Source organism: Haliotis asinina, chromosome 10, assembly GCF_037392515.1.
Source record: "Haliotis asinina isolate JCU_RB_2024 chromosome 10, JCU_Hal_asi_v2, whole genome shotgun sequence".
NCBI lineage: Eukaryota > Metazoa > Mollusca > Gastropoda > Lepetellida > Haliotidae > Haliotis > Haliotis asinina.
Window position 1 is genome coordinate 26,598,274 of NC_090289.1, and position 22,704 is coordinate 26,620,977.

The following is a 22,704-nucleotide window of genomic DNA, read 5'->3' on the forward strand; positions in this document are numbered from 1 at the left end:
GCTGTGCACATTTCACCACGTTGGAAATTGAACTCTTCGACGTGGCGAGCGAACAGTTTTACAGCCATGGGACTACTCCACCTTCCCTTTAATATAGGAGTCGAAGAGGACAACCTAAAGACGGCCACCCATACAAGAAGCGCGCAATCAGCGCTGCGCGTCACGTCATTTCCGACAAAATCGCCACAGTTATTTCTAAGTTTATGCCACTCCATTCAAACAGCGGGTCGGCGTCAAAACTTTTGAATCGAAATAGCGATTTTTGCTGCTTGACGTGCTGACGCATGTGCACAGGGGAATCTCCCTCTTTCACTTGTCTGAGATATACACGTCCTTTGGTGAAAACTTTGTTGTTTCAGATGTATACGATGCCAAGAACACAAATAAATTAGGAGTTATTGATCACTGAGGTATAGAAACATCTCTGTCTCTATGATAATTAGCAGCAGACCTTTAATGCATGGACAGCAATCAGCCAGACGTTCGAGTCAACAGGTAATATGTTTTATTGACAACAATTGAAACAAATCAAATCAGCCTTTTGAACTCGTGAACATTTTCAAACGCAGACATCCGTTTATAATTGTCAGTATATACGACTAGAGTGGTTTGTACATGAACAGACACCAACAAGAATGCACTTGTATACTCCTTTAAGTTGCACCACAGGGTTAGGTTAAGGTTAGGGTTATGGCTAACACTAACCCTTCTTTTTCAGATTCATGTCCTTCTTCTGAAATACACTAATAAAACAAACGTAATATAACCAAGGTAACAAAATTTTGATTTTAGTACAATTTTTGTATGGATAGAAAAAGATAAATCAAGTCGTCGACTTGCTGCTTAGCACAGCGCTGTCTGCGCGCTTCCAGTAGCTGGCTTGATTGCGTCTCATTGCACACCGAAGATGTGAGACGTTGTCCACGGCATCGATCACAGGGTCGACCTTCAGATCCAGACTCGATGATATCTTCAGAACGCCGGGTCCAACGTTAACTATCCAACATATCTAAGTCAAATTAATAATCACGTTTAAAGTACTATAGCTGAGGTGTTACATAATTTATTTTGGGGGATGTCCACAGTTTGTTTCTCACCGTAAAAATCGTTCACTGTGTGAGGAGTTCAGAGCTGCGTGTGGCTTTCCGTTATATGATATTTCGTGCGTAATCAGTCAAATACACACAAAAGTGAAAATGGTATAATTGGCAGTAATGGGTCAGAACCTGTTTGTTGATCTCGGCCAGACTCTTAACTTTGTTTCCCTTTGTGCAGTAGAGTGACCTCCCTTAGTTGTTGAGACGCCGAAGTCCAAGCTGTGTGTTGAGAAGGTAACGTTTACAGCGACCAGAACTGACGTATATCGTGGTGATATATGAACTAAAGCTTTCTGCATTGAAATTGGCTCCATTCGATATTTATACGAATGTTTCTTTTCAGTAGAGGTATAAATTTGTTCATCCGCACTGCAGTTAATTTTTGGACAGCAGTCTGCATGAACTACTAAGCAAGTATAACCGCTCCAGTGCATGCTGCAGTCATTTTGCAACAACGCTGTTTGCCAGAACTGCATCGATGCAGCGACTGCAGCTGTCGCTTCACTGATCACTATTGTTAACGATCCACATTGACTTTCACCTGTATCTGAGACCGGCGATGGATTTCTGCAGTCGTGACTCACGATGAGGGGTAGAATGTGTCGACTGTAGGACCCAATCGCGGCTGCTCAGCAGTTTCCATGTTGGTTCTAAGTAAAATATTGGGAAATGGTTAAATTCCCAAAATTGATGATGGGTCCATCACAAGGGATCAATCGAAAATACTTGGTTAGCGTCATTATCAAATCGTTGTAGTTTTCTTTGTTACTGCATTAGAAAATAAAGAAATAACATGTTCTTTCAGACTAGATCTATGTTTTTTTCAGTTCGGCCAGGGATAGTCTACAACAGGGATTGGACACTTGCTTACTTTCTTTAACATTTGTACTAATTAACGTCTGCCTTGTCATGCTTCAACGCACACAGTGACTTGGCTAGTTCCCAGTGCAACTTAAGTTGTGTTTCACCAGACTATATAGAGCATATACGTTGCAGATTATCCCTGGTCTAACAAAACGTCAGCCGATTTATTATATCAGTCGGAATTTTACAATGAATGAATAAATTACAGTAAGAATTAAGAGCAAGAACTATGTGAATGAATGAAATAAAGAAAAAGAATAACAGAAAGAAGTACATATGTGAATGAATGTAAGAATAAATGATACACTGCGGCCTTCCTTCCCAAAACATGTTAAAGAACGCAATAGTATCGCGAGAACACGTGTTAACATCAGCTGCCCTTTTAAAAAATCTACTTTGAAACATTTTAGTTTACATTAATAATTAATTCAGATATCGTATTGCATGTGGGGAATGGAATGGACATTAACAAAATGTTAACTGACACTGTCACACTGCCTTCAAAATATAGTGTAAAATTCTCACATAGCGTTCTAAAACACCTTTCCAGTTTTGTCAAATAATAAGATCCACAAGAAAGAAAGAAGTTATGGAACTATAACCCTCAAGCATCAATGGTGTTAAAAGCAGATCAGATCGGCAATATGTCATATTTTTCACACACCTCAAATACACCCTAACATTTTGTTTTAGATTATGGAACTATCACTATTCCTTGCAAACACATTTCACCTGATGGTATATTCCCCTCATATGAATTAAAGGTGTATGTGAAAGATGTTTTTGAGGAAGTAACTTGGAATACTCAAACAATGGCGGATCAAAACAGATCAGTGAAATGTCATATTTTTCTCACACCTCAGTTACACCCTAACAATTTTTAAGTCATAAAACTGTCACTATTACTTGCAAATACCTTTCAACTGAAGGTATGTTCTCCTTCTAAAAATTAAACGAATATGTGAAAGAATTTTTGATTGGGACAATTTAGTCTGTCTTCGAGGTGAATCGAGAATAGAAGCCAGTGAGCTATAACATACCGACTTGAAATGTTACTACAAATCTACTGTCCTAATACGGACATTAATACCGATTATTTGACATAAACTGGAGTGACAAAATAGTTAACCTATCTTCTACATGTTGGATTTCAGTTGTTACAACACTCTGCGAACTTAATCAGCTGTTGAAAATAAACTGGGCTCAATCTTAAATACTACCCTGCCACCATATTGGCTACACAGGTTACGTAACGACTCGAGACATACGTTCAGCGGCTTTTCGAGGAGTTTCCTCTCCCCTTCTATATAGGCTCCCTGGTTCGGCTAATTTTTCTCTTTCACAAATTTCACACCTTTAACGGATGACTAGTATGATAGGAAGATAAAGTTTTCTGAAGTCTTTAAGATAAAGTTTTCATCACATGGAACACGCTTATAGTGCTTATGAAATATAACAGGCAAACAGGCTATTAAGTGAAACCAACTTATTGAAAATTTTGTCTGTGCAAACAAATGTTAAAATATTGTGTGCATAAAATTATGAGAATACATGATGGATCAATTGGTCGGTTAGGCACTGTGATCAATCTTCGATTATTGCAATCAATTGGACCACCACTAGTCCTAAGGACACTTTCTATAATTTATGTGCAACTGAACCCAGAATAAATTTGTTTCTTGCATAAGTGTATCCATGTTGCACTCTTACTAATTTGACCCGTGAAGGTCCCGGGTTAGAATAGGCCTTCAGCAACCCATGCTTGCCATAAAAGGTGACTGTGCTTGTCGTAAGAGGCAACTAACAGGATCGGATGGTCAGGCTCTCTGACTTGGTTGACACATGTCATCGGTTCCCAGTCGCGCAGATCGATGCTCATGTTGTCTGTCACTGGATTGCCTGGTCCAGACTCGATTATTTACAGACAGCCATCATATAGCTGGAATACTTCTGAGAGCGGCATATTTATATAACTTAACTCACTTACTTGCTCATTGTCAGTTATCAGAAATATGTTTCAGATTCAAGATGTATGTGAAGATCGTAGTCATCAGCTTGCTTGTGTTGCTGTTCCAACATTGTGTCAAGTTATAGTGAGTATTTCCTCTATGAATATGGCAACCATGTCTTCCAAGGTCCCGAGGGTCCTTTTGTTTTATTTTACTGGCAATGACACTGTGTAATAAGTTCTTGACTCTTGAAGGACGCACTACAGAATGTTTTATTCAGCTTCAGTACTTGTAATGATGCCTATTAAATGAACCCATATACAAGGGACATGACGAAAATACAAGCATACTCCTGCCATGATGTACAATGATGACATGAAAGTTTGGACTGAAGGAGTTTATTTTTCACCGCACTCAGCAATATTCCAGTTATATGGCGGCTGTCTGTAAATAACTGAGTCTGGTCTAGACAATCCAGTGATTAACAGCATGAGCATCGATCTGCGCAATTGGGAACAGATTGCATGAGTCAACCAAGTCAGTGAGCCTGACCACCCACTCTCGTCAGTCGCCTCTTATGACAAGCGTAGTTGCTTGTTATGGCAAGCATCAGTTGCTGAGGGCCTATTCTACCCCTGACTTTCACATGTCAGAAAGTATGGAAGGTACATTGTTATGGTATTTGCCTGTATTAATGAGGAGGAGAACTATCTGATGTACGACGAGGGCTTTGTTGCTGAGGTTGGTTGGGATGTAAATCTGATCAATTCATTAGAACAACCTGTCTTCCAACTGCTGAACGTTTCAAACATGATAACCCGGAGATGGATTCCCAAGGATTTAGAAAATATTGCCGCCTGTACACATGAAAATTAAGAATGGATGCAAGTGATATTAACTTCAAGTTCCACAGAGGTAAAAGTCTCATAATAATGGAAGAATTGAAACTGACAAGACTGAAGAATGTCCTGACGATTTATTGATACATCGGTCAAACTAAAATAGTGTTTGGACTGTCGTTGTGAAAGACTGTTGTGCCTATTTTCCCCAGATTTGATTCATGCAGGGGACTCACTGACTTTAAAAAGTAGAGAATATTACAGGAATGTTTTATAGTATTTTATGTTGGTATCGAAGTCATGTTCATAAGCTTTAGTGCTTCGGATCGCCATTATTTCTTAATGAACATCTCAGAGCTTGACAAATGTAGACATCTCCATGAACAAATAATGGCCATAGTGAACTTCTTACATTAATGCAGTGTTGTTTATGTTGTTTTTCTGTTGATCATGTTGTTTGTTTCAGTTTCCTGTTCGGGTTTACCAAGCATTTATTCAATCATTACCCAGGGCGTTGTCATCAAGTTGAAGGAATGGGTAAGGATTGATAATTCACCATGGGGTATTTTCTTTACTCTATGAGATAATGAGTACACAATTTTACATATATGGATGAGTGTTATACCACATGGTATTTGCTTCATCTTACTTTGTGAGATAATGAATGCAGGGGTTTTACATATGTGGATTAATGTTTTACCATGTGCTATTTTCTTGACCAAAATCTGTGAGATAGTAAATCACTACTAAGTGCATAAGTTTTACATGACTTTCTACTATATCTAGGCAGACTACCCTGATATGAACCAGGTCCTTCTATGCATTGAGAGAAGCTTTCACCACTGTGCTAACCCACAGCCTTGTAAGATGCTGTGAAGGCATCGTTGGGTAGCCAAGTGGTTAAAGTGCTCACTCATCACATGGAAGACCACGGTTCTATTCCTGACATTGGTACACTGGGAGAAGCCTGTTTCTGGTGTCCCCTGTTGTAGTATTGATAAAATATTGCTGAAAGCGGTGTAAAACCATACCCACTGCCTCTTATCTCATAAGAAAATAGTAACAAAGGGATTTGTTTCCTGCCCTGTGTGAAATCCAACTCGAAATACAATGAAATCTCTGGTCACCCCACAAGTTCATGATGCCACGGTACAAAACAGCCTAAGCACTACAGCAGTTGTAAGTCTGTGTTAAGGTGTGGGAATTCCGGTCAGCTTAGCCCAAAGATCACTTTGTACTACAGTCCTCAGGTAATGTGAAAAAAAACACTGGCCTGCTAGCCTGTGGCTAGTAGAAATCCTGTTGGGCCTGTACATCTCCACAGCCACTGGTTCGGTAATTTTCCCTGGGTAATTCAGTAAATATGTTACTGTCTCTGACTTGTTAAGTTACAAGACACGTTTACATCATGCTAGACTGTGGCCTGATAACAATGTTCATCATATTAGCATCTTAGTGATGAATCAATGACTACATTGAAATTTTTGACTAGAGAATATTTTTTGTGGGTTAGGAACTTTCAGGAATTGCTAGCCTGACTGGACAAAATTTGGAAACCATTTTGCACACTGCACTCATATCAGTAATCATTTCACCCACAAGCTGATGCACTTTCCCTGTTATTTGTAGGTTTTGGATCTGAAAACATGCACATGTTGCCAAATGGGATGACATTCATTACATCAGTAAGTTTGTAAGTAGTCGTAAGTATACAACTTACAGGTATATGTATGTATGTATGTATATATATATATATATTTACGTGTTAGCCTAACTCAAAACTAAGATGTGACGCTTTGGAAATGTCCGGATAAAATAATTTGGAGGGCCTATCCATATTTAAAGATGGTTCAATAAAGGGAAATTTTGTTAAAGATATGATGGTACTGGTTTTAAAGCAAAATAACTATTCCTGTCCAGTTTTATGAAAAAAACACTGTCAAACTTAAATTTCATTTGTTTTAAATGACAGTCATGTGAACATATGACAGTCATTTCTGATTTTCACTTTTCAAAAGAAGGTAAGTTGTTTGAGAATCAAAATGCCTGTTTCCCCCCAAAAATGCATGCATCCTGTTTGTGGTAAAAGATAATTTCAATAATAGTTTGGTTTTTAAACTGAAAAGTATTAAACAAAATTATGATATTTGTTTTTGTCTGAAAGAGTTCCTATCAGACAACCTATATTGGCAAATTAGATTGGACAGGGATAAACTTTTTATTCTAAGCATAGAAAGGTGACTTGTATTTAGCTGAAAACAGGAGAGAAGAGATATCAATATTTAATTATGCATTACTGCATTATGATTACAGTGTAACAATAAAAGTAACCTCTTAATTTAACAATAACAATCTTTAAAAGGAATTACCTGCCAAGGACAGTTTGAAATCCTAGATTAATGCCTGACTTTCATCTAGAACATAAAGTGGAAACTGACATCTGTGTGTTAAGACACTGCCAGGATAGCATGTTCTACCTCTTCCAGGAATAACATGGAATTGTGTATTCTTTGCATTTGGCAAAGTATTTGCCTTATGCAGGAAATTGCAGGACTTAGAAGTTTCTGGATATTTAAGCATGTGCCTCTTTTGCAAAGTATTTCGCTTGCTTATTAATCTTTAATGTAATTTATGTTTGTAGGGATTTAGGATAAATGAAAACCCATCAAACTTTGAAAAGTTTTATAAACAAAACAACATCAAAGGGAGGATCTACTTGTTCAACATGAAGAACCCGAAGAAGGTGGTGCAGGAGTTGACGCTGACATCCACGGAGGAATTTGACAAGGATCGGCTTCAACCTCATGGCATCAGTGCTTGGGAGGACAAGGGTACAGGTGAGTTCAGAGTGTTGTGTTGATCTACAGATATAAACTCCAGCTTCATGGCATGAAGACAAGAGATCTTGTGTGATTAATGTGTTTTTGTTCTATAAGGACAAACATGAACCCCTGTTCAGTATTGATTAACATGAATCTGTTCAATAATGATCAGCATGAATCTCTGTTCTATAATGATCAATGCTGTTCAGGGATGTTTTAAAAAATCGGAATGTTTTCAAATGTTTACATATCTGTATCTCACAAACAAAACACTTTCTTAGTTAACATCTGTTGCACATATCTTATCCTCTGTCTGTCTCTTATGTATATTGTAAGATGAATTTGTGATAATTTGGGGAGGGCTTTTCCAAGTTGGATGTGTGCCTAATCCTTTTCTTAATGAATAAAATGTTTAAATCAGTCATGTTCAGTAATAAACAACATGAATCCCATTTCTGCAATGAATATGATCAATCCTGGTTGAAACCATTCAGGGCTTTGTCTCCTGAGAACAATTCAAAAACCATTTGATATCTTTCAGTGTAAGTTGCCAGATATCTGAGGCAGATCTTGAAGTGGTCCCATATCTGGCATTTATGTTTTTCATTATTTCCATGGAAATGATTCTAACTTAGTCTCAAACAACATCAAGGAACCAGCTCCAGATAAGGCACACATTTGCGTATTTTACTCAATAAAAATCACATTTACTCTATTGACTACAAATCTGGGAGTACAACAGATGCATAAAAATCACTGTAAACCCAATATCTCTGTAATACCTTGCATACTTACTGAGCTAAATTGGCTTGTGTATGATTTGTCGTGGAGCCCAAACTCTACATCAGCATTAACTATTGGTAGATGATGACTATATATAAGTATACTATTATGTAGCCATTGCCACTGTCCGGGGTGTCTAATAGTCACATACCTCCATGTTCAGTATTTAGAAATGGCAATATGACATTTACTAAAAACCTTTAGTCTATTGAGATGTCTTTACATATATATATTTAGTTAATTACCCAATAAGGATAAGAAACTCTGTGTGAAAGTACTCAATTCTTTTAACTAGTGAGAGTATACAAATGCTAGTTGCTCATCAAAAAGTGCAATTACTCATACATAAACAGACATGGGAGTAAATACCCAATTGCTTGAAAAATTATCTGGAGCTCTGAGGAACTGTCAAATGATTTGATCTTTCAAGTATGTGACAGCCAGGTGGGATATGTCATGTTCTGTAATGCAGCACCTAGAAGTAGCAGAACAGGGAATCATTTAACACAACAGATAGCAATTTTTATTATTCCCTTCCCTCGACATGTAATGTAGGGGATATAGTCAATGCTTCATCCATCCGTCTGTCCCTCTTTCTGTCCTTAATCATTTTGTATCTGGAGTATAACTCAAAATCGTTCAGGGGAATTTGTCACCATCTGATGACACTATCTGTAACATGAAATGGATGAAATTGATATCCATGACTAAACTTAATTGCAGTACGTATCCATACGATGTTGCCGGCAAAACATTGAACTGATTTCCTTTCAGGCATAGTGTACCTATTTGTTGTCAACCACGAAAAGGACGGCCAGGAGAAGATTGAGAAATTTCAGGTTTCATTTGAGAAACTTGCACTGCAGCATGTGAAATCCTACTATGGTGATCCAACTCTGAAACAGTAAGTAGAAAATTCTGAACACATGGGACATTTTAACTTTCAACAGGTAACTATGGCTACCATAAACATCCCTTAGGGTTATGGTTCTTATTAGTGGTATCAAGATTATCTGGTAGCAATTGATATTTGTAGCTATATACCTGACAGTTTAGACATTTGCAATACTTGCTAGATGGAAGTAGTTTCACCAAGACATTTTACCTATGCCATTGTTACTGAACATGACATGTCTCACTTGAATTTGCTAGAATAGATCATGATAGGGCACACCTGTAGTGCTTAAGTAGATAGTGGTACAGCACATCTGTAGTCATGAATACATCTTGGTAGAGCACACCTGTAGTGCTTGAGTAGATTGTGGTAGAGCTCATATGTGGTTTTGAATACATCTTCATAGGGCACACCTGTAGTGCTGAACAGATTGTGGTAGAGCACATCTGTAGGGCTTTAGTAGATTGTAGTAGAGCACATTTATAGTCATGAATACATCTTGGTAGGGCACACCTGTAGTGATTGAGTAGATTGTGGTAGAGCACATTTGTGGTCATGAATACATCTTGGTAGGGCACACCTGTAGTGCTTAAATATATTGTGGCAGAGCATATCTGTAGTCTTGAAATGATTGAGGTAGATCACACCTGTAGTGTCTTAATAGATCATGGTAAGCACATCTGTATACTACATTTTGGTAGGGTACTTTTGTAGTGCTTGAATAGATTGTGGTAGAGCATGCCTATAGTGCTTGAATACATCTTGGTAGGGCACACCTGATGTTCTTCAATAGATTGTAATAGAGCACTCTTCTATTGCATGAATACATTCTAGTAGAGCACATCTGTAGTGCTAGAATAGATTATGGTAGAGCATACCTGTTCTGATTCAGTAGATTGTGGTAGAGTACACTCTAGTGCTTTAATGATTCATGGTAGAGCAAATCTGTAGTGCTTGAATACATCTTGGCAGACCACTCCTGTAGTGTTTTAATAGATGAGGACAGAACACACATGTATTTCTGGAATAGATCTTGGCAGGGCACACCTGACACTGAAGATGACAGCAGCTTTGAATTTGTCTCATTGAAGTCATTAGGAATGCATGTGTAGTCAGAACAAAATTCAAACATCAGTAGTACAGACTTGTAGGGTAAGCATGGTGAATTTTTCTCATTAAACATCGTGCAACTAACCACTAGACCAGGTAGTGTCTAGGGTGCCCAGGTACTCGGTACCCACCAACCCAAATACCCCAACCCTTGTGACTGAGTTTAGTTTAACGCTGCTTTTAGCAAAATTCCAGTGACATCACAACAGACAACACCAGTATTGGGCTTCACACATTGTTCCCACAAGTGGAATCGAACCTTGGGTCTTCAGGATGACGAGCAAACGTCTTAACCACTAGGCTACCCTAACCACATTAAAAGCCACTGAAACAATGTCAAACATGTTGATCTTCTTCTAGGGTAAATGATGTTGCGGCCACCAGTGAAGACAGTTTCTACTTCACCAACTACCTGACAAGTGGCAGCTACATAAAACGAATGTTTGAAACCCTTGCCTTGATGCCCTGGTCAGATGTGGGCTACTTTGATGGTACAGCATATCGTATAGTGGCTGATGGGATCACTATGGCTAATGGTGTACAGTTGTCCAGAGATGGAAGGTGAGGACGCCTTTGTTATTAGCTGAATCTTCCAATTATATCTTCCAATACCCCCTCTCTAAAGGCCCGGGAGACGTATTGATTTTGGTTGAGTTTCCCTTGGTGTCGGCATTCTGTTGTTTCCATGGCAATGATTTTGACCTTGTTCTTTTGAAGGGTAAAGTTCATTTCCAGAGCAGATTTCTGACACTGTTTGGCCCATCATCACCAAATTTTGGTATACTGCCTCTATATATCATGAAAATGTGCCTGTGACTAGTGTGAGGGGTTGAGGCTATTTTTTTGCGACTTTTTTTTTCTGTTTCCAAGGCAACAATTTGGACTTTTACTTCTTTTAAGGTAAAGTTCATTCCGGAGCATAAGTCTGAAACTAATTGACTCATCTTCACCCCATTTGCTATATTGAATACAAACCAAAGTTAAAACACCATGACCATTTTCTGTATATTTTTCAGTTATCTTATTTTCATACTTAGATATTTTGAAATTGAAGGAATTAAATTAATTGTTTTAGGTGTCAACATTGAATTTGGTGAAGGGGGAGACATATGTTTTTAATGAAAAAAATTCTTCCTAGTTTTAAAATGCTAAAATTAGCCTTCAGGTAAAGACGGACCTGGGTCTTGCTCTTTCTGGACGCCTTCTTATTTTGAGTTTTGTTATTTCTATTTTGTTATGTCAGTCACCCATGTTCCTCCTATTGTCGCAGATATGTCTATGTTGCTGCCAGTATGGGACATGAGTTGAGAATCTACGAGAGAAGAAAGGATAACTCTATACACTTGAGAGAGGTAAGTTTGACCATAAGTTATAAAGCTGGCAATGTTTTTATTAGCCAAAGAATATTGATTAAGGAATGATCCAAGGACTCTGTTCCCCAGAACAATAATCACGCTGTGATATGGTAAGTCTGTGTTTAAGAATGGGAGTTACGATCTCCATTGTGCTACGAATGGACTCCATATGTGACAGAAGCTGGTGGAATTTGATTGTCAAATGTATGGGTCCACCTGTCATGTACCCATGAAGATCCGATTAGAAATGATCTTCACTAAACCTTGGCATATTGGCTTTCAGGATTTTACGGTGTGTTCTACTTGTGGGACAAACATCCCTCCACAGGACAAGCACGACAAATGCCCGTAAATGGAGGGCGGCAATGACGTCATCCCTCGTCCTTTGGAGGTCTCCGGCAGGAGTTCCTCATGCACTCTGGGCAGGGAACGGAGAGTCTGGGGGGTGGATTGCCGGGCTCTGCTCGCTCCACTGGCCTGGAGATGTCTGTTGATCTGTTACCTTTGGCAACCTCGGAGAGGGAAGGTTCGCTGCCAGTCCCTCTCTCGGTATTAGCGCAGGGTCCGTTGAGGATTCCTGGGGTTCCGGTCTCTGCGCCACCCCTCCCCATAGGAGTGGAGGACTTGGTGTCATCCGAGCTTTGTCCTGCGTCTCGGGGTTCGGTGACTGTATTGGAAGGTACCTTGGGCTCTTCCTTCCCTGCAGTGGTTCGATCGTCCACTGGGTCCGGGTGTGGGTCCTCTTTTCGTGAGGATTCCGCCTCGGTCTCTGGCTCGGAGCTCGAGTCTGTGGACGTCGGTGAGGTTGAGGAGTCCGAGGGAGCTTTCCACTTTTCCTCGGCCTTGCGGGAGGTGGGTCAACGTATAACACAGGCTATCCCCCAGGCCGCAGTCCCAATTAGCCGCCCGGGCTCCGCTGAGTTCTGCCTGCCAGGTGAGGCGTTTGCTCCTAGGCAACGCTCGCAGACGCAGCTCCGCATTCTCCCTTTCTTGGTGCGGAATGTGATGGATCCCCTCCTTGCTGGTACCTGCCTGCACTTTGATTTACAAGAGCTTGTTCGGCGCTATCAGCTGGGGGACGATTTTCTGTTCCTAGTACCAGTTGTGGATGAGTGTGTGTTTCTCGCTCCTGTAGCGAGCTCTTCTTCCAGGACTCAGCCTACGTCCGAGTCTGCCGGCGGGCTGCCTCCGCTGAGCAGGAGTAGAAAGAGGAGTCACGCTGCAAAGGGCAAGGTGAAAGAGCGGACCTCTTCGTCCAGCTCCCAGCAGCCTTTTTGCGGTCGTCGGGATTGTGCCCCGCCGGTTGCTCCCGTGGGGCAGTCCCAGTCACTTCAAGTGTTGCATGGGACTACTCTTGCCTCATGTCCCAGTGGGTGGTCTCCTTTCCCTCTTCCTACCAGAACGGCCATGGAGGGTGTCCACTATTCATGTTGGCCACCTACCACTGTGGAAGCGAGGCCCGGGTTGCTCAGTGCGGTATCTCAGTCAGCGAGGCTAGTCTGGCTTCGTCTCTTGGGTCGCATGGTGGCGACTGTCTCTGTGGTATGGCGGGCGCGGTTGAGGATACGCCCCGTACAACAAGCAAGCAGAGTCTGTGGGCTCAGACAGAGGATCTGCTCACTCACAGTTCCCGGGTGGCTGTCTCCTCACCTTCAGTGGTGGACCGATGTCGGGAATCTCTCTCTTTGGAGCTCCCGACGCCAGCTCTTACAGTTCAAACCGATGTGTCCCTCATGGGCTGGGGAGGATTCTGGGCAGTCTGTCAGTGTCACTGGTCCGAAGCCCAAGCCAGTCTTCACATCACTGTCTTAGAACTGACAGCTGTGCGGTTGGTTTTTCAAGCGCTTTCTGGATGTCAGGGGCCAGGTGGTTAGTCTTCAGTTGGACAACTGTACAGTCATGACTTACGTCCTGAAGCAAGGCGGTATGGTGTCTCAGGCGCTCCTTCGGGAGACATGGGATTTTCTCCTCTGGTGCGACAGGTACAACTGTCAGATGATTCCAGTTTATCTCCAGGGGCTGGAGAACATGCGAGCAGACACTCTCTCTCACTGTATCCTGGCCCCGCACGAGTGGATGTTCGATTGGCAGATATTCAGAGTTATCTACCAGTAGTACAGATCGTTCCAGGTGGATCTGTTTGCGTCCAGCGGGACGAATCAGATACCCGTGTTTGGCTCTCGAATACTGGACCAGAGGGCGTTGGCATACGACGCCTTCCTGCTGGATTGGACGGGACAGGTTCTGTGTTTCCGCCACTTACCCTGATTCCCCGGGTCCTCTCCCAGCTGTCCACCCAGCCAGCTCGGCTGCTTGTGCTTCTGGCACTGCTTTGGCCATCACAGAGCTGGTTTCTGGGTCAGCTTCCTGTTCTGTTAACTTTGCGACCGGACATTCTCACTCAGAACGGCGTGCCACTCCCCGATCTACGGATTTAGTGGGTGGCTTGGCCTCTGTCAGGTCTAGCCTCGAGACACGTGGAATTCCTGCGGCAGTTGCAGACACAATTCTGTCTTTGCGGAGGGATTCGACAAACGTTCAGTATGAGGATAGGTGGTCCCACTATGCGCGCTGGTGTTCAGATAGGAGAATTGCAGATCCCGTTTGTGTGGATTTAGTTGGAGTATTGGAATTTTGCAAGCTCGTTTGTAAGAAGGCCTGCTGGCTTTGATCATTTGTGGCTACTCCATCGCTATTTCCACCTTCCACACCCCTGCCGATGGTGCTCTTCTGGGGCAGTGCAGCGTTTTTTAGCTGGTGTGGATCAGTTTTGACCTGCAGTCAGGCGAACCAGCCCACCTTGGGATCGAGCTTGATTGGCTGTCCGGTCCTTTCTTATGTCTATTGGCTATTTCCATTCAGCTGTTAACATAGAAGCCGTTTTTCTGGTGGCAGTAACATCTGGGAGAAGGGTTGGCGATTATCATGCCATGTCAGGACCTGGCGCTGACTGTGTTCCATCCAGACCGTGTCAGTATTCACCTCCCTGATTCTTACCATCCGAGAATCGATCACGCTTACCAAGTGATAGCTCCTATCAAACTTCCTGCTTTCACCCAGCCTTCTGCATTGGGGACCTTTACAACAAGCACTCACCCGTTAGACGTCCATAAGACCCTCAAGGTCTATATCAAGCGAACACAAGGGATCTGTATGGGTACTCATCTGTTCTGCTGTTACAGTTGTTGTGGGAAGGCTGGGTTGCTGGCTAGAGGAAAAATAAACAGACCGTATCCCGCTGGCTAGTTTCGGTCATCTGTGCTGCTTACCAGGCTAAGGGCAAGCCTCCCCCTGAGGGGTTGCAGGCTCACTCAATCAGGGCAGTAGCCACTCCCAAAGCATTTGCATCGGCACTGCCCATTGAAGAGATTTGCTCTGTTCCTATTTGCCACCCTGGCCGAGTGAGTCTTGGTTGATTGTCAGTTGATGATGCTGATTACTGCATATAAGCACATTTCTCCACTGTTGACGTATCCCACGACTGAGATCTCGTACGATTTGTTGTCAGCCTTCGATTGGGATTTCCCCCTTACAGTGATCTCTATAGAAATCACAATGTGGGCAGGGTTATGTTTGCACTTTTTACAGTGCTATATATATCATGTTTAGCTCTGAGGTCGGTTATCGGTGCGGTTGCTCCCTGTTGGTTCTCTCCCATAATGCCTCTCGCGTAAGCTAATCGGGAGTTCACAGGTGAGCATTTTTTGCGTAAGTTAATTTTCGTAATTACTATTGCTCTCATTACGTACTGTGCCAGAATTGCCTCCTCTCTAGCCTCCGGTTTTGGGAGTCTGAGTTTATGCATATGTGTACCCCAAGGACGATCTCTATGAAAAAGAATTAGACAAATCTGTAGAGGTTTCCAATTCTTTGAGGGGTGGTGGGGTAGCCTAGTGGTTAAAGTGTTCGCTCGTCAAGCCGAAGACCCGGGTTCGATTCCTCACATGGGCACAATGTGTGAGGCCCATTTTCTGGTGTCCCCCGCCGTGATATGGCTTGAATATTGCTAAAAGCTGCATAAAACTAAACTCACTCACTCACTCACTCCAATTCTTTGAAGAGAATCGTCTTTGGGGTAGGGCCACCCACCTCCTCACAATTCTGTTCACTGAAGAAAATGCATATATGTACCCCAAGGACGATTCTCTTAAAAGAATTGGTAACCTCTACAGGTTTGTCTAAGTTTGTGGTCACTAGCAGTACAACAAACTGTTATTGAGTTCTTTCAGTGCAAGCCTCTGTCAGCCACCATTTTATGAAAGAAATAGGTTTACTCTGTGACGACAGTAATAAGAAAGATTAAATGTTACCAAACCCGATGTAGCTTTCTCTGTCAGAGTGTCAATATTCTGGTGTTTTGTTAGTGATTTACACTGTACTGCCAATGTGCATTATGTTCAGACTGTCCACAACTGACCATAACATTTACAGAGGATACTAACTGACCTTCCGTGTAATATCATTTTCATTAGATGAGTTAATGATTTGGTGTCAAACGAGAAAAAGCTTGTTTGATACTAAATTTTTTCACGTCTTACATGAGTGTAATAAATATAGTATTTCACAGAGGCAATTTTAGCATTCTGTTTATTACTCTCCAACATAAATTGATAGAAGCTGTGGTGAAATTGCCAAGAGCATGAGGACTGAGCTTTCCATAAGTCAAACAAGGTCTAGTACCACTGTGACAATGGTGTTAGCATTGGGACAATAAAACTGTGAACCATTATGACATCATATGTCTAGCAGTATTACACTAGTGTAATATTGCCATAAAAATATCACACTGCAGTATCTTCCACGGGCGAATAATAAATTCATTTATGAAAATAATCATAAAGTGTGGAATCACTGTGGTGTGTTTTTGTTGGTAACAATGCAGTGAGCTTCAGTATTTTCATACTTTGGCTCATTCATACTTTGGCTCATTTCATTCCGAAAATGTAGATAAAATTTGTTACAGCCAGCAAATATGTCTGTAATGTGAAATGATGTTAATGTCTTTCCAGATCTATCCCCTTCAAGCATCACCTGACAACGTTATCGTTGATCCAGTCTCAGGTGACCTCTACATAGGGCTACATCCCATTGGCCATCAGGCTATGGCTCACCTTGATGACCCCTCTATCAGGTCAACGTCACAGGTAATAACATGGTTGGATCAGGGCAGGACTGCTGTATATTGTTGAGGACATGGAGGTATTGCAGGCAGCATGCAAAATAGCCAATGGCCCACTAGGCTGTGGCTAGTAAAATAGTCACTGGGATTGGGTGCTCACGTCGCTGACTTAGTTGAAATGTCATCGGTTCCCAATTGCGCAGATCGATGCACATGCTGGTCTAGCTGACATAGTTGTTTCATGTTTATCAGAATAGGTCCTCAGTACCATGAACTTATATTGTCAAGTAGAACAGGTCTTCTTTACCCTGACTGTTATTTTTAGGTAGAAGAGATCCCCTTGCTTCTAATGGTTTTTGACATTACAAATGCCAGTGATGTCAATCACTGGATTGCTTGGTTTAGACGTGATTATTTACTGGAATATCATCATATGCCTGCAAAATTGCTGAGTGCGCTATTCCATAACAAACATTACAAACCTTTCTTCTTTCTTTCAGGTCCTGCAGATTAAACTGAAGGATGGATCTGTATCTTCCGTGACAGAATTGTTCCTTGATGACGGAAACCTGATATCTGGGTCAACTGTTGCAACTGTTTTCAACAAGAAAATGCTGATTGGCTCCATACTTGACAAGCTTGTATATTGTGATGTTGATGTACCTCTCTGACTTAGTGAATCCTAAATATGACACCCTGATTTGATTCCAGTGTTATTTTTTTTTCTAATCTTTGAAAGGGTTTCAGAGTTAGAAGATGTAGCATGATATACAATTAGACAATTTATTATTCAAGATAAACTGTTATTTGAGGACACAATTATTTCAAGATTTCCAGCAGTATGTTATGAAATTCTTTAAAATCCCCTAAATTACGCAATACTTTTGTATCTTGTGGAACAGTATTTAGAGGTTACTGTCAATAAGATGATACAATCTCAGAAATATGTATGGTGGTTAACTACTGGGTTAAATAACTAAGAAGCGTAAATAATTAACCACTGGAAGTTCAAGATGGTCGTCATTTTTCCAAGATGGCTGCCAGTTTTTCTTGCAAAAGACCATATTCATAATTGCTAATGACTTCTTTTCTCATTTTCTGTGTACATAATCTACTTGCTAATTATCTAATCTAATTATGTAATTATCTATTTATGGTCCTGTTTATTCTAGGCATCTGACTCAGAAGCTATAATTCTTTGAAACTCCACTCGGTTGTAATTGTCACTGGCCATCATATTCCCTTCCACAAAGCTCAATATGTAAATGACTTGCAAATCATGACATTCCTCCACTTTCAGTATGGTACTGGTACCATGACTTCTCTAGTTCTATCATGACTCTTGTCATGATAATGTGATAGTAGAATGTTACTTCGTATCATATAAATTCATATCTGATTCCAGATTTATTCATGTGTGAGTTTACATTTTTGTGCATCTGTACAGGAACAGCTAGTTAGAATGCACACCCACTTTATTTGTCCATTGTATCGGTGTATGAAAGAAACCCAAAATCCATCCTGGTTTTGTATCTTCAAAATGTTACCAGCCCAAAATGGACTTAACCAGACCAGACAGTCCAAATCAAATTAAATTACCAAGATGAAGGGAACATAGTATCTAAAATGTTTTTTGGACCACCATTCTGGCTTGCTGTAAATTTAAACCATTCGTCAGAAATTCACCCCATGTCGGTCGGTAAGACAGGACTTATTTCGTACACTTGTTATACAAGCCAGTTTTTGTAATCATGACTGCAATCTTAAGTCATTTACTGCTAAATAAAAAATACATGACATTCATACCTGTATTATACAAAAGTGAATATGTTTTTCATGCTTAGTTTTGAGGCATATTCATTATGTAAAGACCATATGTGTTCAGTCAGTATGGCATGTGAAGGGCATATATTTTTTATTGCAGGGTTTTTTAATGATCGTATTAATTTTAGAATTATCCTGTCTTTGGTATGCACTTGCACTTTGACACTGAGTGGAACAATGTAAATTTTTTCCCGAGGCCTCTCTTGTTCATTCGCCCATGTACTCCATGCTGCCCTCCTCTTTAGACAGTGTCCTTGTTGTCAATTTGAGCATTCAGCACACACCACTAACTACCCTTGTGACCACCTTTGAATAATTATTCTCATTCTTCACGCCACAGGATGATCTATCTGCATTGGGGGGGTTGGACAGTAATCCATCGTGTGAGATAGGATAGTTATATAGATGTACAATATATAGTTAAAATGTCAAAATTCAGATTGGATTTCACATCACCATATGAAATGTATTTGTTTGCAAGTTTATCAGATTAGAGGCCCATGTGTGTTCTTGGTAACATGAGGGAAATCTAATGCACATGTTATATTAACTTCTTTCACAGTTAGCTTTTGATAGTTGATTACACAAGTGAGAAATGACCTTTTGTGTTGACTTGAACCTGTGATAAGTCCCAGAGGGTGTCTGCAGTACCAGGTATTGCATTGTATAGATAATGAAAATGGAAGTTTATTTCCATGACACTACTAAACACAAACTCTTTTGTGTTGGCAGTGGGTACTAAGTGAAGCATCATGGTTGTGAAAAAGATGGTGATTCTAGTTTCTGGAACCACTGATCAAATGACTGACCTCTCCATTATCAGAAGTGGAGAGTTTTTTCAGAAGTGGTCTGTATACATTAGGGATGCAGTAGAATTATGTTGTAATAGGAGTGGGTTGATACTAGTTGTACATCCCTATGCAGATATATATATTAATAGTGAATAACAACATTTGGTCAGGAGTGTGTGTTGTTTCTATCTTCCTTTGCTTGTTGTAGCCATGTTAGTCAGATGGTCATGTTAGGCAACGCTGTTGACAGCTGGTAAGCTCATAATGTCAACCACTGTATTGGATGGTAAAGACATGATTACATACATGTATCTGGTATGTCACCAAGTTCAGCATTAAACAATAAACATGCATACTTTTGCTATCCTAGAGTTGCTAACCCTGTCAGATTGACAAACTACCATCACAGAATGACCTCCATTGTGTAGCAGACTGTTTGACTACCATGCTCCCATGCTCAGTTACCAGGTCACAGGGCATGCAGACTCTGTAGACAGGTCAAGATGTAACCATGGGATATGGATGTTTAGGTACATGTTCATATCTTGATAACATAACCAAGAAATGAGAGCAGCCATTTTGACTTGCACCTTTTCCTTTTCCACCAAATTCTGTTTTGAGAAAACTGAAGGAAAATATGCTGAATTAAAATGTATGAATATTGTTTTATGAACATGTCAAGGAAACATTTGACTCATTCTTGTTATGGCTTGGATTATACATGTATGCAAAAACCACACTTTGGTCCATCCATGAAATGTGTAATGTTATGTTTGGGATTACACCTTCTTCGTAAAGTACAGATTCTAGTACTTTGTTGGGTTGAGTCCCGTCCAGGATTTGAACCTATACCCTCAGAGTCAGGCACCTAATCATCAGCCCACAAAGTCATCCGCCTAACTCACCATGAGCAGTATTTGGAATGTACATATGAGCAAATGGCTTTTGCCCAGCAAAACCTATGGTAATCTTCAACCTGGCCCACTGACCCGTTTTTTGGTCCACTAGGGCTGCGGAGTATTTAAACCGAATATAAAATTATCAATGCTATAATTAAAATTTGAGTTGTGAAATACACCTATTATTGGTGAGATCAGACATTCCGAGTTACATGTACGCAAGTTCCAAGAATGGTAAGATATGCTTCCATGGTCCGGAGTCTTTATAAGTGCAGAGGATGCTCATATGACACCTTGTCTACCATGTGTGCTGATTCATTGCAAGACTTAAGGAATAATTGCTGTCTCAATGCCTACCTCACCTTATATTCCTGCCCATTTTCCTGTGTTCACTGCTGAGTGAGCGAGTTAGTGAGATTGGCTTTATGTCACAGCATTGTTTTGTCATTATCACAACAGAGAATGACAGAAATGGGTTTCACACAATGTACACCTTGGGAAACGAAGTCAGGCCATTTGGCATGACACGTGAATGCTTTAACCACCATGTTACCCTGTCCTATTCTGATGGGTTCATGTAAATTAAGCTTTCAAAGTTAAATATTATTCAAGGAAGTGTAGAAAGGATTATGTTAACCTTTAAATCCTCCTGTTTCTCTTTCTGTTAAATCATGAAGGAATGTTTGAGTAGCCTTGTAGTTAAATATCAGGATCTATTCCCAGCATGGTTACAATGTGCGAAGCCCATTTCTGTTATTCTCCACATCCACAGTTATCATACTGGTTGTGATGTAAAATCTATTCATATTCTCAAATGATGTAACATTTGTATGTCCACTCAATGACACAGCAGCTGTACAATTATTGTTTAAAGTGAATGTGAACAACTAGTAACATTAGGGCACACGTCTATTAATTCTTCTCTGTGATTTGTTTATTTACATTTTTTTATTCCCATGAACGAGTTGCTTTATGTCTGCTTCAGATTACATTTTTAGCCAGCTTATTTTACCTTTTAAACTGTTATTGTAATAACCAGGTGACATTTGGAGCCATGGAACTAAGCTTGATTTGTACGATAATTCTCTTGATCTTTTGTAATAAACAGATAAAACCCTCTTAGTTATTCATTAATTCTTCTTTTGGGTATAACAACAAAACACTTCTGATGTTCAATTCTCTTCTTCATACCGATAAGGCATGGGTTTTTGTTCATAATATCAACCAGTGGTTTCTTTGGATAAGGCTTGATTGTGTATTTGATGTCCTGTTGAAATGTAGCTGGTTCAATTGCAAACTGAATATAGTGTTATAGGGGATGAAGTCTATCCACTTCTCCACAAAAGCTGCTCAACAGAAGTGATTTAGCTTCTACATGTGTTTCATTCAGACTCTCGTACCTTGTTGTCCAGGCTAGCTATTCTCGAAACGTTCATATAGCTACGAACATCCTAAGCCCATTCTTAACACATTGACTACGATCAAACTTAAGAATTCTTAGGGCTATGAACGTTTCGAGAATAAGGGCCCAGTTTCTTAATTTTGTCACTTAGTTGAATTTGGTTCTATTCATCCTGTATGTCCCGTACAACAGGGCAACAGGGTGTATTTTATCCACTTTTCCTCAAAGACCACTGCATAAAATTCAGTAAGCTTACATATCTTTTATGGAGACTCTAAAGGTGTGCGTCTCGTATTTTGTTTTTGTGTGTTATAGTTTTTTTTGTATATTTAGAACATTTTGTGTGGAATTTGCCTCTGATGATAGTGAAATAGGGGATTAAGTCTATCCACTTTTCCACAAGAATTGCTTAACAGAACTGATTAAGCTTATTCATGTGTTTCATTGGGACTTGAGATATGTGCATCTCATAGTTGCATAGATGTATACTGAACTTGTCTAGTATAAAGTAATCACCAGAGCACACTCAATGTAGGGGGAGGCTTCCTATAGCAGCGGGGGCATCCGTGTCCCTCGACATAATTTTCTCTTATTATTTATTTTATTTATGCATCAAAATACATACATCATAGGACATAAGTATTGATCTGTAGAAGATATGCAATAAAACAGCACATTACCCTACATATTCTGCAAATTGTGAACAGGAATACCTTGACACGAAGCACAACATATTACCGTAGCTGTCTGTATCTTGTATATAGTACACTAGACTATCGTTGCATGATGTGCAACACTTTACTATTCTTACCATGCTTATAGTATACTAGAATATCGTTACATATGGTGCAACACGTTACTGAAGTTTTCCTCCATATAGTATGCAAGCATATATTTACATAAGGTGCAACACTATGTGGACCTGTCCTGCTTATAGTATACCAAACTATCTTTA

General features: G+C 40.4%; 1 protein-coding gene across 2 annotated transcripts; it reads left to right on the forward strand.

Moving 5' to 3' along the window:
• Positions 1–800: 800 nt before the first annotated feature.
• LOC137297727 (serum paraoxonase/arylesterase 1-like) lies at positions 801–21,465 on the forward strand. 2 transcript variants are annotated; one of them, XR_010957698.1, is made up of 11 exons: positions 801–1,331; positions 3,983–4,054; positions 5,216–5,286; positions 6,379–6,434; positions 7,391–7,586; positions 9,129–9,258; positions 10,720–10,920; positions 11,630–11,711; positions 16,724–16,858; positions 17,334–20,790; positions 21,091–21,465. XR_010957698.1 is itself a non-coding variant. In XM_067829666.1 (10 exons), exons 2-10 carry the CDS (start codon positions 3,990–3,992, stop codon positions 17,502–17,504), a joined length of 1,107 nt encoding a protein of 368 aa, XP_067685767.1. In that variant the 5' UTR covers positions 801–1,331; positions 3,983–3,989; the 3' UTR covers positions 17,505–21,465. The 2 variants fall into 2 exon arrangements, 1 of the variants encoding a protein (XP_067685767.1); XM_067829666.1 differs by having other exon boundaries at positions 17,334–21,465.
• The last annotated feature ends 1,239 nt before the right edge of the window (positions 21,466–22,704 follow it).